The 17,208-nt window shown below is 35.6% G+C and overlaps 1 protein-coding gene across 12 annotated transcripts in view; it reads right to left on the minus strand.

The window, feature by feature from the left end:
* The window catches only part of STK39 (serine/threonine kinase 39), a 128,813-nt gene that overhangs the window by 8,134 nt on the left and 103,471 nt on the right, over positions 1–17,208 (minus strand). For 10 of the 12 annotated variants that reach the window (XM_013098937.4, XM_038182287.2, XM_038182285.2 and 7 more), the window contains 2 exons: positions 15,903–15,955; positions 13,965–14,033 (listed from right to left, as the gene is read on the minus strand). In XM_013098937.4, coding sequence (XP_012954391.1) covers positions 13,965–14,033; positions 15,903–15,955 — 122 coding nt within the window. The remainder of the gene's footprint in view (positions 1–13,964; positions 14,034–15,902; positions 15,956–17,208) is intronic. The other 2 variants (XM_072040928.1, XM_072040929.1) reach the window with 1 other exon arrangement.

A 17,208-nucleotide genomic window follows, 5' to 3' on the forward strand; every position in this document is an offset into this window, starting at 1 on the left:
AGAGAAGCACCAAGCTGGATGTTCTCTGTAATAATACTTGCCACGGACTTCCTAACGTGGAATATAAGATATCGAGAAAACAATTTGCAAGTTGAATGTCCTACTGCTACACGTATGTTTGAAGCATGCATCAAAATTCAGGTTCCTACTTCTTCCACTGGTTCTAGTAACACGGTGACAAAATTTTCACTCCAGTGAGCCTGGTAGTACATGATTCACTCTGTATAGCAAAACAAAATTTGGCCCCACAGAGGGAAGTACAGTATTTGGCTAGGGAATTTAAAGAAATAAACAATTATGCCAACCTAATGTTTACCACCATTAAATGCAAAGAAAAATTTTGGGGGTCTCATTTTCTCTATACCATTAAAATGGCAGAATATTGCTTGCAGACTTGTAACAAATTAAACCAGGGATGAAAAAGTATTTGAAAATAAAAACGAACCTTAAAAAACAAGCAGAAGGTACATTCTGTGTGGAACACTTCTTGGAAAGAAAAAATAATAATCTTCACAGTTAAATGAACTCAGCTACAGCCACTAAAATAGGAAGTATTTCCACTTTTAAAGTTTCATTGTTCATAATCTTTATTCTAGTCATCACAAACAGTTTTTATTTTAATCACACAGTTCACTTCCACAATCAGTAATTCATTTTTATTGCAATATGTCCTACCTATCAAAATACATGCAAATACAAATAATGCTTTTCATTGTAATTAATACTTAATCTCACATGAAGGCAAAAATATTGTGTTCAGGCTCATAGCTCCTGAAGCCACGATAGAATATCTTCAAGTTTGTATGTCTTAAATATCTATAAAATAAGATCATGTACTCAAGAGAGTTCTGGTTTATCCAAAGCCCCATAAACATTTCTTTAAAGCAAAATAAAAGAAATTCTCCAACTAGAGTTAGTTGGCTTCACCAAAGAGAGATTCAGATCTACAAAATGAGATAAAGAATCGGATCTCAAGTGCAAAAACTTCTAACTTTACCTATTATAAAACATTACAGTAAGATGAGCTTTAAATGGGCTTTCAAGAGGGCCAGCCTTTCATTTAATGCAGTCCAGCTGTAGGATGACAACTGCAAGTCAGCAGGCTGCTTGGCTATTTCACCTGAATGCAAGAACTGCCACCTGCCTTTGGGCAAAGTTACTGCTACCTGCTCTTGCAAACACCAGCTAGTTTATCAGCAAGTGTTTTAATAAATACCACATACAATTATCAAGCAGGATTGAGGTCTTCACAAGCAGTATCAAATCTTAAAAAGCTTAACACCCCCCTCCCCAAGCCCCCCCCCCTTTGATTCTTTACCAGGGAAGAAATTCAAATTTTTAAAGCAAAAGTAGCAAGAGAGATATTAGCAATATATGTAAATAGTCAATTTACTTATCTTTATTAAAATCTGTTACAGAAAGGAGTGATATTTTAGATTGGTAACTTTCTTTACAAAATTGCTTTTCAAAAACCCTGGTTCATTAGATGCTACAGTTATTTGTTCACCAGTCTTTACTTTTAATATGAACACAAGCCAAAACCTTTTACATATAAAATGCTGGAGAGACATCTGAAGTAAGCGTATGAAATATGCTTTATTTTTCCTTCTCTGATGGGCCATAACTAGAGTGGGATGTGTTTAATCAAACAGAAGATTAGGAGGATTTAAGGGAGTGATGCCAGATGTTTTCAGGCTACGCTTGAAAATGAGAAAGCAGACCTGCAAAGATTCCATAATATTAGAATAAGAATTTACATAAAAATAGGCACACCTGCAGTTTTATACAGATATCTTTTCAATTTCAGTTATATACATTCAGCATTGTTCAAGTAAAACTGGTGTTTCACCAGTGACTTCTGATACTCTGGGTTTTACATTTTCTGGCCTTTACTGAAAGGCAGGAAAATTAAGTTTGCCAGGATAATGTCATTAATAGTTTGATAAAGCCACAATGAATGCAAATCCCCCCAAAGGGCTCTTTCTGCAATATCTGAAAATGTAAGTAATTAAGTAAGAATGAAACGTGTGAGTAATTACCTACCAAAACCACATTGTACTGTTGGGTAGCTTGCTCCTTTTTCTAACTCCTTGCTTTTGTTTTTGTAGGTCTTTGTCTTTATTTAGAAGGCAAGGCCAACAATTAGAGCCAATTGTCTTAATTTAGTTTCCCGAAACACAGACTTTGTGTCTAAAATATGCTTTGTTTGTTTTTTTTTTAAGAGATCATGAGATAATTATGATCCTTTTTATATTAGTATAAATGAAAGGTTCTAGGTACTTCAGTAAGCATACAGGTGCAGAGAGACGTGTCCCAATGCTGAATAGCTTGAAGATATTGACTCAACTGATAACTTGAATCTTTCGTGTCCTGATGTAAATAGCTAGGAAAAACATCAGTGAAACAAGAACTGCAGGTGTTCATGGCATCTCCAGTTTAGTTATTTTCCTTCAGAAACAGAGCCTGCAGCACAGGCAGCAGAAGCCATCCAAGCAGGTAAAAATCCTTCCTGACAGCCAGCTTGCACTGCCTTCCAATTACTTCTCTAAAAAGATTGGGATTCCACCTTAACTACAAATAAGACATCCTCAAGGTTACAAAAATGAAAGTTAAACACCACACTCTAGAACGGAAGACTCAGACTACTTTAAATGCAATAAATTAAGTTGTTACATTTAAAACAACTTACTACTCTTAAGGATATACTTTAAAAGTTTAGGACTGTTACTATACCTACACAATTTTGATGATTAAGTATGCAAAGTCTCCTGAAATACACCTAGAAATTTGTGTCAGACATGCTCACAACAGTAAACACTGTTCCCACAAACAAGCAGTTGCTGCTACAGTTCAGCCCTATTCAGAGTTACTGAACACATCAAGCAGGAAAGAACAAAATCACTGAAACAGTGCTGCTGTTAGGCTTTACTCACTAGTATCTTCCCCAGCTACTGAATTTAAGCTCTTTTCATTGAGGAAAACAATTCACCAGGCTAAGATTCAAGAACCTTCCCAGTAAGGTTTACACACACAAAGATTTCATTTTCCTTAGACATGAAAAAATGAGCCTAAAGTTTTGAAATGCAGATGAACCCAAGCACATCTGTGAACACTACCAGAAGCTTAAGGGAAATAGGAGGAAAATAACTATCCCTCTCTTACTACCTCTCCTTCCCCGTGCTCCCCAAGATTTTTCCTTCACAAGTTAGCAAGCCAAGTAAATTTGAGTTTTTAGAGAGAACAGTGGCTCCAAGAAGGGAGGAATTACTCTCTCTGCTGATTCTTAAGCTACTTGGAAAATTGGGGACATTTTAAAACACATGTCCCTGGATCCTACTCTACAGCTCATCTCCAACATAAGTATACTACAGTTTCGATTGACAAAGCCATTTTTCTTTGAAGTACTCTGAAGTCATGCCTTGGATATTGTACCTCTGAAATTCCGAGTAGATTAGTATGTCTGCAAGCAGCACTAATTGACAATTTGAAAACCTTGTTGAGAATTCACCATTTCCACAAGGCCTGGATATACGAGACCCTACTTTTTATTTTGCAAAGCGTTTCTCAGGATGTTTTGGCCATGCTACTATAAAAGGCAGAAGAAATATGGACAAGATAACTTCAGGAAAAGAATTAAACAGTGATGGAAAAACCTTTGCCAGCAACCCCCCAAGTAAATAGAGTATACTTCAAATCGTGCCTTGGAGCAAAAATCCTCTTCAAACCTTAGCAGCAGTTAGCACAATAGGCTTTTGTTGTTTACAGCAATAAACGAGGGGCCATTCAGCTTGCTTCAGAAGGCTTCTGAAGGACATATAATCAACCCATGTACCACAAATCATTCCAGGTTCTTTTGCAGGTTTTGCTCAGAGACAAATGGTTGTGTCACTCTGTCAAAGTGAGCGTCTGCACTTGTGGAACATGCAATAGGATAAAAAAGGTCAACACCAGCATATAAATATACACAACACAGACAGCTAATTGCAGATACAATAAATAAGAAGCTCACATAGCTAGCATCCTCTAGCACACACATTTATTTAGCATATACTACAAATCACTGTCTGCTATACAACATTTTTAGCCTACTACATCAGTTAAAATTTTAAATAAGCAAATCAATATGAGCTAATGCAACAGAACTAAAAGGCTATCTCCATGATCACACACACACACAAATACACGTAACAGACTCAGCATACTTGGGGCAGTCTCAAATAGCTGTTTTGCTTCTCCAAATGTGACAGGGTTCTGCATGGTTATTGAAAATTTTTAACACAGCATGAAATCTAACCCTAATGGCTTCTGAATAGGGAAAACTTCTGAAAAAGTTAAAATTAATGAGACAGTAAATAAAGCTATATGAAATACAGTAGAACTATTTCCTGTACGATGGCAACCTAGCCAACTGAGCCAGAGCCATCTGGCATAAACACAGACACAGGCAGCATCTAAAATTCAAGGCGATATTTCTGTGGCACTGAAAAGAATAATGATTCAAATGCTTTTCCATTTTGAAAAAAAAAAAAAAAAAAAAAGGATGGTGAACTCCTGAAGCTATGCTTAGGTTCAACGATTTGGAAAGCTACTGCATATTGTAATCCTGAAATTCAGATATGAAGAAAGGAAAGACATTATTCAGGCACACAATTACTGTCACCTGTCACAAAAAAAAAAAAAAAAAAAAAAAAGCTTTGAGAAAATAAAAAAGTGGTTTTAAATAAATGAAAAATGAAATCATTTTTACGTAGTCCAAAACTCAGTCTGTTAGAAATAGCAACCTTCAGCTGCTCTCTACTTCATCTGAGTGTATTGCTATTAGAAAGGCCAAACTCAAAGCACCACAGATTTATTGGCTTTCCTCCGATTGTTTCAGACATTACCTCTCCCCCAACTGTAGGGGGTTATTTTGCCATTTTCATCTGACACATAGAGTTCTACAAAATAAATGCCTTGGGAGTCCGCTGATTTGAGGATTAATGCTGTATCCTCCTGTATGGGTCTCAAGAAGCAGGAAGCCTGAGTGACAGGGAATACTTTTTACTAGAATTATGATCCCTGGTAATTCAACTGCTGGTAGGGCTTCTCTCCAAAGGGCTGAATTGATGATGCATACTCATGAGGCAATTTCACTTATTACAAGACATTCATTACAATATATACACTCATTTGTATTTTGTACTGCAGAGTGATTTTCATGCATTTGCAAGATCAGAACAAAATCAAAACTAAGTTTTGAAACCTAGCCAGCATTGGATTACATTATATTATGCAAACAGCCATAGCAATCAACCTTTGGTCACAATTCTTCCAGATCTCTCTATTATTATTATCTATTATTATTTAATAGCTCACAAACTGTCTGCATTAAAGATTAAAAGCCTTTTCAAATAAGTCAAAAAGGTCTTCTAAGTGAGCATGATTCCATTAGTTCCTCCATTCAGGATGCTAGTCAAAATCCCTTTGTTTATGTTGCTTGAGAACAGTAGCAAGGGAAATATTAAAGCATTTTGAGATCTGTGACAACTAACAAGTGCTTTTTTTTGCTAGAGGACTGCAAGGAGCTAGACGTGATTCTTATAAGAAAGAAATGAAAGAAAATAAAGATCAGCAGCAAGCCTAGCTTTTATTCGAAGGAAGCTATTGGACACTGATAAAGGAGAAACATTAAAAACATTTAGAAATATATTATTTATGACAAGACTGGCATTAGGAATTTATCAAAGTAAGATTAAGACTCACAAATTTGTCTGAATTCTCATTGCTGAATTGGGATGCAAAGACAGTGGAAATGATTTATTCTATTTCAAATTTGATGCTTTAATATCCAAGAGTTTGATTTGCAGCTTCACAGTCAGAAAACACAGTTGCAAGAGAGCAGTACTCATCTACAGAACAACAGAGGGCCAAACAAGTTTCCTCTTGAATAGTGTGAAACTGAGAAAATCTCCTTCAGCATCCTTATCAGCAGGACTACAATTTTATGGTGCTAAGCAATTCACACAGCTAAAAGTGATTATTAAAACCACTTGAGTCCTGTGGTTCATGTGGTTTCTGAGCCCCAGCATAGTAGACCATGGTAGAAACCGGGAATGGATGCTTTCTCACATATATATGAAGTACCAGGCATGAAGAACTGTACTTGATAAAACCATCCTTACCTCCCTAAGAATGGCCCATTTAAAAGATGTTTTTAAAGGACATTTAACTAGTAGTTTGCCATTGAGCTAGCTTGCTTGGGGGAATAATTGAGACCAAAGCTTCAGCTCATGAACAGCTATGCTATGTTACTCAATAGCAGAAGAGGCAAAGGCATGGAAGAGACATCAGGGACGCATATTCTTGTCTGACATTTAAAATCAAGTCACGCCCTTAAATATTTATCCTTGTTCAAATAAAAAAAATAAAGAGCTTATGGAATAAGTGTAGATCACAAAGGTCTGCACATTATCATCCATTAATACAGGGAATTGATGCCCAGGGTCACAGACAAAAATTGAAAAACTGAAGACTGAAAAATATACAAGATTTTTCTGTAAGTAGCTGACAAAAATTCCCACCCAATAGAAGCAACGTATTTTATGAAGCAGAAGCACTGCAACAAAATGGATAATGAAATATTTTTAACGCTACAAATATAGCTATTTCAATTCCAATAGCAAGTTAATCAGAACTTTGGGTGTTTGATGATGATATTTAGTATAAATATCTGATCCCAAGATGATGTATTACATTTACACATTTACACTTTTAGCCCCTGTGCCAAAAAAAAAGAAAATGTGATACTATTTTACTGGTTAAATTCAAATACAACTGCAACTGGCAAAATGCTCCTTTTCCAAGAAACTTAAAAAAACAAACAAAAAAAAACAAAAAAACAAAAAAAAACACCACACACAATGCTAAATTTTCAGGATTTATATTTTCCTCCCCAGACCTGTGTGAAGAACACTTAGAAAAACCACTGCATATTTAAAGCAGTGTTATAAAAAGGTAGATAGAACATATTTGGATACCTAAATGCTTATGTATTCTAGACCTTGATTCTGTGTGTGCTTAATAGGGGTAGATAATACCTAGGAAGAATTCAAAGGATTGAGGCAGGAGTATATACAGATTTCACAATTCCCTCATCATTTTGAGAAAAGCGTTCTGATGATCCTAAGCATTTTAAACCACAGTGCAGTCTCAAATGAACATTTAAAATAAAAACGTAGTCCTGCTGCCCAACATTGCTAGTAGGGATATTTAACAAGCCTAAGATATTATAGTAAATCATGCTCATAAATTTTCTATACAAAAGAATGAGTCAGAGTACAAGGTTAAAAAAAAAATCATTTGCCAGTGACTGAACACAGAAAGCAAGTGCTAGCTTTCAGACAAAGGTTTTGACAACAGTTTGAAAGACATCAAGATATCAAAGACAGCTCAACAGGCATCTTTATCATGCTGGATCGGAGTTGAAATGTAGGTCTATGCAGAAAAAAGCAGGTCACATTCTGCTATGCATATTATCACTTGGTAATTCCTTTCCTCATCAGATGTTCACAACTCCTCCTGTCCTCAGTTCTGCTATGAATTATAGATATTGTTCTGACAAAACTATTAAGAAGATGAAAGAGCAGCCAGGTTACTTCAATACCTACGTCTGAAACTTGAAAGAAGGAAAAATGTATTTAGAAACGAAGCCCTGATTGCAGTAGTTAGGTTCTGAAACAGACTACCTCTAGCTTGAAGTATATCAATAAATCCCTATTTTGACATACTTGTAGAGAAGTGAATGCCAAGGAAACAAACAACACTAACTGAATTACTATTGAAAAGAGGAACATTGTTGTCTTGACAATTTCTGATTCAAATTCACGGATTTGTTTTTTTTTTTTGGTGAACCAGAAATGAAAGACCACAAAACAACAACTCAGACCTATGAGGGCAGGGAACACTTGGGTCTTAAGTTTATCACCTACTTTGTCAGGCAAAACCCAAACTAATCCTAGAGATAGGCAAAACCCAAACTAATCCTACGGATTAAGAGATAGGTTTGTCCCCCACCTACACAGGTGAGTAGGAACAGCTTGACTGAATGAAAAAAAAATGAACCTTTTTTGAAGGCAACTGCCAATTCCACCTCCCCCCCCCCCAAAGTAATTAAAAATTATGATTTACTTGTCCATAACTATAAAACAGATAGGCACATCGAATATAATACATTGATACGTGTACAGATTTAATTGTTTACTTTGAGGATCTTTTGTCATGTCGTAGGTCTGCCACAGCAGCCATTACAGCAGCAGTTACTATTCACCCAACACGACGTTCTGTTTTCCGTCTTGAACCGCTAAGTTTCCATCACACAGAAAACTCAGAAAGGTGGGAATGTGCATGAAACCAGCATTTTTCACACAATATACATTCTCAAGTGCATCCATTACATATGACATATAGAGCTAAAGTAACTTTGAAAGAGCAACTAGATGCAAAGCTTGATTACCTGGGGGTGTATCTCAAATCCCCAGAACTCCCAACAGTCTAGTCATTATGAGTCACCCTTCAATGCATTAGCTCTAAATGAGCCAGATGTGTTGAAATATTTAAGTCCCTAGTTAAGCCCTTGGGACTTTTAGAGAGATTCTCCTATCTGTAATGCATGTATATATATATCTCTTGCTATAGAGATACAGAGTTATGTGCACACATTGAAGGTAGAAGAGTTTACAAAATACCTTAAAATATAGTATTTTTTTTGTTTAAACATATATATACTTGTATATATGTATAAATTTCCTCTCTGGGTAATACATTAAAAGGTAAACTATTTATTCTGATGCTTGTAATTAATTGCTGAGATCTATAAAGGCATTTTCTCATTATAAAGCTTATGGGTACCTCAAACTTTGGAATATACAAAATGTGATACGCAAAAAATCAGTTATTTCACCCATCTTGAACAACTGGCAGGAGGAAAAATGTTTCTACCAAACTCTCTTCTAGCAAAGATTACAAAAATCAAATGTTTTGCATCTCAAAACATTACTGATGTTGAAAGACAAACCTTTGCTGCCTTCAAATGGTAGTGCTACCCAGGTCATGCACCCTTAGCAACACCACTGTTCTTTGTGAAGACATAAATTTATGCAATACATTTTCTACTTATGTATCATGATCATATTTTCTGATTACAATAAAATATGCTGAAATTAGTTGAAAAATGTCATCATTTCATCCAGTTTTAAAGCTGATTAATCTAAAAAGACAGCAAACAAAACAAGATAAAAGCAAAAGCAAGACAAAAACAAGGAAAACAAATATACACTGAGGAACTCCGTGACAGTGTCTATGAATTTGATTATCAGTGTCACTGTGAGTTAAGATGCTATTACAGACAGTATACTAACAAAACGGATTTCTGCTTTTTCAGCTTCTTATTGGAGTATGAAACTAACTTCAGCATCAGCAGAGAGGATACTGTAAGACTGAATCAGGTGATTCAGTTTCAAATGCTTTAACACTCTTGATGAACCGGGAGCTATGCATATTATTTACTGCTTAACATCCCTTGAAATCTTGTTATTCTGCATTTGGCCTGATACGTGTTCTTCGTTTCATGGCCAACTTAGTCACACAAGGCCATGACTTCTTTTATTCTGGATGCCAATGTTAGCCCTATCCACCTACCACAGTAACTGCTTCAAATTCACACACACACGCACACAAAATCAAACTAATTTGGCATCTATTCTGTTCTCAATTCTAAGAAAATAGACAAGATGTTTAAAAAAAATTGCAACTTTCAAAATATCTAACTTCAAAATATGACTTTTGTTTTTTTTCAGCTGGTTCTTCTAAACATATTAGACCTTACTAAGCAGGAAGCTTTTTCTTTGTCTTACTAAAAGCTGCTCTTCCAGATATTAAAAGGATATCTGGGTCTGGTTCCAAGACAAAAGACAGATAGCTGGCTATTCACCAGTAGTTCGTGTCTGATGTAGTAAATGTGAAAGTACATCTTCTCTGATTCTCAAGGTATTCACAGATAATCGTTGACAAAAACCACTAAAATTAAAGTTATATTAACACAGTGAAGAACAACTGCACATTTCTTGACCACAAAACTACCAAGGCTTTTTTATTTAAGCTTTGTTTGGGAGGTAGTTTTGTTTGTTTGTTTTGTTTTTTCCTTTAAATAACTATAAATAGACACGTGTAGGTTCTGAAATTTAAGGATTGCCTCCAGAAGATTAACTATAGCCTACGATTTTGCTGCAATTACATGCACACCAATAAAGTGGGATTGCAACTGAGTGTTGATATGTTTCAACTTTCCTCTACGGTACCAAAGAAACTGAAATAAAGCATTACTACCTGAACATTTACTACCTAATATACATATATTGCATATTCACAGACATTTTATCTCAAAACATTCTGAAAATATCACAGATCTTTCACATGATTTAACAGCTATTTCAGAGCTGCATAAAAATACCTCATCAACTAGATGTCTACATATAGGCTCCAAGACTCATTCCCTTCTGCAAATTCAAAATCTACTTTAAAACTAAATCTTTTGTACTGATTCCCTTGATCTAGAGACCTCCTGTGAAACAATGCTACTGTCAATAAGAACAGAAACCAGTCAAACGTAGCGAGAACTGAACATGCAAAATGGAATTTTTGCTTCTCTGCAGAACAGGTAGCCGAACTTATTGCTTATCAGAATGGAAATCTTCCCGGGATGCCTGTGTTAAGTGAAGCAAATCCAGCAGGACTCAAAAGGTGGAGAGTGCTGATGCTTAGCAGTGAATTCTATAAAACTTACATGTCAGCTGGTCCCTATTAACAGCTTCAGCTCACGTATGCCATGGCCATACTTTTCACAGCAGCCTTGCTGACTCTGGTTTGAGTACCCTTTCAGAAAACCAGTTGTTACACCAATAAATTGTTGAGTTCAACATAAGCACAGGTATTTTCACTTCTTTTTTCTCCCAGCCTCTACACGTCTCAGCTTTCATTAAAAGAAACTACAGGAACAACTTTAATGAGGCTATCTCAGAACTTTGTTTTTGTTCAGGTTATAGAGGCTGAATTTCTGCATGCTTCAGCTGAAAAGTGAAAGGTAATTTATCAGCTGCTTTCAATCTGTAAGCTAATGGAATCAGTTCTTCTGGTGAAGAAGGTTAACCAAACTCATCTCTACTATTCCCCTATTCCTCTACAGGAAGATTTTAAATCTTTTAATTTGGAGTGAACAAAGTGGCAAAATCATTTTACAAAGAAAATGAGTTTTGTAAGCAGATTTACATTTTTCAGCACCATCTGTTCTCTTACATGTATATGACTTAGTGCTTTAAACTAAAGGACTGAAGCATGTTTCAGGACTGTGCTGCTAACAGTTGTGATGACAGCTCAAAACTTGCCCAATTTCTTGCAAACAGATGTGGCCAGGACCTCCACATCCTTGCTGGGATAACCTGGCATTGCTTCTAACTTTCTAAGATACTAATACTAAGATATTACTTACGAAGATACTAACTTTCTAAGGTACTACTAAGATACTACTAAGATGCTACTAACTTTCTAAGATACTACTAATATACTAAGTTGCATTGCACTTTGAAGTTGCATTATATTTTTTTGTTTTGTGCTTTTGTTTGTTTTTAATTTGAACAGCTATATTAAAATATGACTGGATTGTTAAGCATTTTTAATGATAGATGCAAGAACATAGTGAAATGAAACATGCAAGATTCAGTGGATTCATTGCTGCTCCTTACAACAGTTAAACATCCCATAATCTTTCTTCTTCCTACTAAGACTATATAATCACAAGCTGAAATTTTCAATAACATGCTTCCATGCAAGATTTATTGCATGCTCATACAACTCGTAGCCATTTTTGGCACATCAAACCACAAACCTATTCTCAGAACTTTTTTCCTTAATTAAAAATAAAATCTCAGTAACAGAAAAAAATAAGTACCAGAACTTGTGTTTTAGTAAAACATGAAATCTATAGTCATGTTCTGGGAAAATAATGTCTCAGCCTAATTGAAAACTTAACTTCACAGGTGGAAACAGAAAAGTGAAAATTACAGTAGAAAGCAATGCAAGAATTTGTGCCTGTGGAGCTCAAGGTAAGGGCTTATGACTCCACAAAAATGACTTGTAAACTGATTAAAATTAATTAAATCATAAATTTCTTGTATATAATGAATGCACACAAATTAAACTGGATTTCCTTTATTGCAGGGACAAAAAGGACCATTGTAGCACTAAAAAACAAAGTATTCGATGCAATTCTAAGGAGGAACTAAATAAGGGAATAAACTTATGTTATTAACTAGACAGTGGTCTAGCCAAACACGCTAGGGAAAACCACATTACTTAAATATTTGTGCTTCTTCAAGGGCCAAAGTCCCATACAATCAGAGAATGGCATGGGTTGGAAGGAACCTCAAACTAACTCAATCTCAATCTAACTTCAACCAACCCTAAAGCCATGAGGGATCCCTATATTTGCCTCTCCTCAAACTTCTCCTGAAAGATACCAAATCCTACTCATGTTGCTATTTCCACAGAAAGTATGAGGAGTTTGCAACAGAAGAGAACTTTGCAGCAAAGAGAAAGGGGAAAAGGGAAGAACAAAGAAGGCAAAAAGGGTTCCACCAGGTCCCAGTGGGAACTGCACTGCAGCATCACCACCTAATGCCTAACTTCTGTACAACAAAGTGCCAGCTGACTGCCCAAGCAGGTGTGACAGTCTACAATTCTTCTTAAAAAATTACCTTAAAAGTTAAATATCTTGAAACTATTAAAAATCTAAAAAAAAAGCATCAGCAACAGTATGCTTATACCATTTTTCTTCATGGATATTTCAAGATTAATACACTGAGGCCAAGCTGTCCCTTTTCCCCTGAACCCTTATTGTAAGAGCATAGAATTGACTTTGAAAGAGCTCCTGCTAGTCTGTACCATCTGCTAACCTTCCCTAAATACTTTTTCTTTAGAAATCAAAGTAAAGGCATAGGTAGGATTTTTGTTTCTTCCATCAGCTAGAGTCAGCCTGTCTTCTGGACATATGAAAACAAAAGGTATTGCCTTCTCTCTGAAATACCCTAGCTAGCCTAAGAATGCATTTAGTGTGCATGTAGCTAAGAATATATTTAGTGTGTATTCCAGGCAAGTCATATGAATTTAAGGGATTCATTTGGTAATGAGAACTGAATCAATTGATATGAACTTCTTTGACTACAACACAAAGATCAAGCTACTAGGATTTATTGATTCGGCTTTCATATTATAAACATTTACTATCACTCCTCTGATTTTGGCAACTGTATTTCTACAGGCATTGAACAATCAGAAGAGGGGCAACTGGAGGGAAAGGAACACTTTCAAATTCATCACATTTGCCAGGCACTAAATTTCATCAAACAAACAACCAAACAAAAAACATTGAAGCACAAAATAAAAAATAAAGTATTCTTTTCTCAGCAGCCAGAAGATATTTCCAATTATCTTTTGTTTTTCCCCTAGAAATGGTATCTCTACATGCAATTTCCCCAGATTCTAAATTTTGGCATGCTTCTACTTCCATGAACTCAACAGGATACTTACTAACTTCAGAGCTGCCAAAACATACTTTGAATAATTCCACTCCAAAATCATTTTATTGTTAAACAAAAATTAAGTTAGTGCAAAAATGATCAATCATTGAATTGTAAACAATCCTACGGGAGATCTATATTATATCACTCCTCTCAAACCACTGAAGAGTTCCAACTTCCAAAAACAATCCTTGGATTAGTATGAAAATTGGCTTGCTGATTGAACTATGCATACATGAAAGCAAAATTAGGACAAATAGGATTTTTTGAAAACCAGCATCAGAGAATATATTTTTTCACATCCATTTAGCACAAATTTGTCACAAGAGCATAATTGCAAACAAAAATGTAATTTACCTATAACTACATCATGGCCATCAACCAGGCCTGCAGAGAACAGCTCCTGAGAAACGCCATCTGCTGTGTCTGTCCAAAAGGTGAAATGAGTAAGGATGAGAACCCACAAAACAAAGTATCCAAAGCAATATAACAAAACCATATTTTAGTTCATAAACTCCCATGGTGGCAGGCTTGAATTCAAAATCATCTTTCATTAGGAGGGAAAAAAATTACCACAATTTTCCAAGATAATTATCTTATCAGCCTCTACACAGCAAAATGAGGTGATGATTTGATTCATTACAAACCCCCCTACAGTCCTTTCCTGGCCACAAGCATTTCTTCTCTATTTAACTAGGTACTCTTACATGTTTACAAGTTCAGCATTTTCATGACCAAGAAAATAAACTATATTTTGGTGGTGTTTTCATTGCTTCCCTGATCACTGCTATTGCTCTTCATATTAGTGCTATGCTATATTAGATTTTCTTGTTTGTTATCAGTGGAGTTGGTGAGTTACATAGTTATTACTTCCTTTGAGGTCTAGGCTCAAAATAGGTTTTAAGTATTGTGACCCAGGAGATGATGGGCATCAACTGCTGTACCTGAGTGGGTTAATTCCGAAGTCCCTGTGCCTACTACTTGTTTTTGGATAAAGACTTAGGAAGGCTTAAAGGTAAGAAGTAGGAAACAGCAGGAACAAGCCTATGTTCCACCAAAGTCTCAACTGCATATGGTGTCAATGCCAAGTATCTGCATTTTTTTGAGGCTGTTAAAACATTTGCATAATTTCCTCAAGAAAAACACACGTGAAAAAGAATACAGCTGAGTGATTTGCAATTTCTGCAGAGCTTTGAGGATAAGAATCAAAGCCTCGTTCTGGCTGCCTCGGTAATTATAAGGAACAGTCTTGCTGTACTTTACTATGACATATCCTACGTTTTTGACCAAGTAAGACATCTTGCATGGCTTATGTAACTGCTTGGAGAATATTTAAGTAATTCTTTTGACAGTGACTAAACCAGGATACTCTGTGCCAAGTTAAGTAAAGAAATCTCTCTTGTTATTACCCATTATCAAAATTAATGAGAAGTGCAGGCAGACAACAGAGTATTTTCACAAAACTACTGCATAAGAAAGATACTATGATTTACAGGATGAGAGAGATCTTCCCCAATCTAGTTTCTTTTAAGGTGGATGCTCTTTGAAGGCTATTCTAAGTATAGTGAATACTGACTTCTAAGAAAAATGAAATGTGTTCACAGTTCAAAGGGTTGCTACGTAACAAGAATGATACCTTCTTTCTCAACATATCCTCTTGTGCATTTTATCCCAGTAATATCTTGTATTCTTCAAACAAAAATAAATCTTATGACTTCTTACAATTCTTAGCACTGGAAACCCAATAAAGTTCTACAAGCATTCAGTAGAGTCATCAGTTTCAATATCAGAATTAAGTTTGGTGATGATACATAAGCTAGAAATGCAACTCAACTGTCAGTTGAAGACAACGTTTGAAACAGGGTGTACACTTCATACTCGTTAACAGAATTTCTTTTATTACAGAGGGCAAGTAAACTCAAATATTACCACCATCACCACATGTACTTTTATGGCTATTATATTGCATTTCCTATGATGTCTTCCAAATGTGAAAAAGTACATTTCAAAGCCATAAATATCACTCTGCAAGATCTTACATACCACACAGATCACCTCAGTAAGACACAAAATTGATGAAGTATACATGTACTGTGTAGATTATGCTGTACATTATGCTACCTTGCCACTAGAATTTACATACATCTGCAATTCTTGTTCAAGTTAAATCCCATATACTGTTCTGCATACTAGGCAACATTCCACAGAGGTAGTTTATATTAACCATAAGCAGTAATCAGTTTCTGAAATACCTTTCTGAACAATCAGAGAATTATTCAATTGAAAAAGCCTTACCTCTGCCTGGAGTAAACTCAAACCTTATGTCATTAAGTTCTTTTCTGGAGTTCCTGAAAAACATTCAGTGTATATATTAAAATATAATGAAGAACGGCTTATTCAGAGAAACAAAATTCAGCTTTAAAATATGCTTTTAAATATGTGAAGAGTATTTAATTTTATGTTCTAATATTGCCCCAACTGGAGGACATATCCAAGGTGATCAAAAAAGCTCAAATCCCAGCAAATTTATATTCTCTCCATATCAGATCAATATATTATATGAGGTTTATAAAATACATTTTCTTACTTATGACAAATACTGATATAATTCTTTGTTACAGATCAGTTTTTACTCTTAGAACTACAGCCCTCAGATGCAAATTTTATAAATATTAAAACTGTCCCAATAAAACAAATCTTCTTTAGCATTAAGGCTTCCACACTTCTCATTTACAAAGCTCTTCTGGAATCTGAATTAATATACACAAACCAACCAAACAAAAAGGGTGAAAAAAGCCAACACATCTTTGATACATGGCTTGTTTTTATCTTCCTTCACAATATCAGAGCGTACCAGCTAAAGCCAGTGGAAGACTAGGTCTTGGTTCTTTCATGCCTTTAATAAAATACGAGAAAATAGATTTTTATAGTTATCATGATTAGAATCATAGAATCATAAAGGTTGAAAAAGACCTCTAAGATCATCCGGTCCAACCATCCACCTACCACCAATATTGCCCACTAAACTATGTGCCTAAACACTGTAAGCAGAAATTTACACAGGCTTCATTCAGAGCATATTCTGTGAAAAGGGAAGTTGCTTCTTAAACCTAATCAGATGATCTGGAACTTTGTAACGGGGTATAAATTCTGGCTAAAACCCTCCCTATGCACAAGGGCCAGACCCCTGCTTGATACTCCCACATCAAATCAGGTAGGTCAGAAACAACAGCTGCAAATCCCATCCTTGATATTGCCCAAAAGAGATGCTCAGTTATTTTGACATCCACATACCCTACTTCCATTTACCAGACCTGCCAGATTCCTGATTTTCTCTCTTAATGACTCATTTTCATGGCAATCTCACGATAAACAGTAAAGCTACATGAAATTAGCATCAGACAAAGTACAAAAAATAACATACTGGCTTTCTAGTGACAAGTCCTGAGGTCCTATGTCCAGACAATGCAAATCGCACTGGCAAGCAATTTTTTGTAATGTGAACTTTCCGCAACTTCAAATATGCTGCTCTCCCAAAGCATCCCAACAGGAGAGACTTCACCACATTTTCATGGCAGTATTTTGGAGAAAACCAACAAAA

Source organism: Anas platyrhynchos, chromosome 7 (genome assembly GCF_047663525.1).
Source record: "Anas platyrhynchos isolate ZD024472 breed Pekin duck chromosome 7, IASCAAS_PekinDuck_T2T, whole genome shotgun sequence".
Lineage (NCBI taxonomy): Eukaryota > Metazoa > Chordata > Aves > Anseriformes > Anatidae > Anas > Anas platyrhynchos.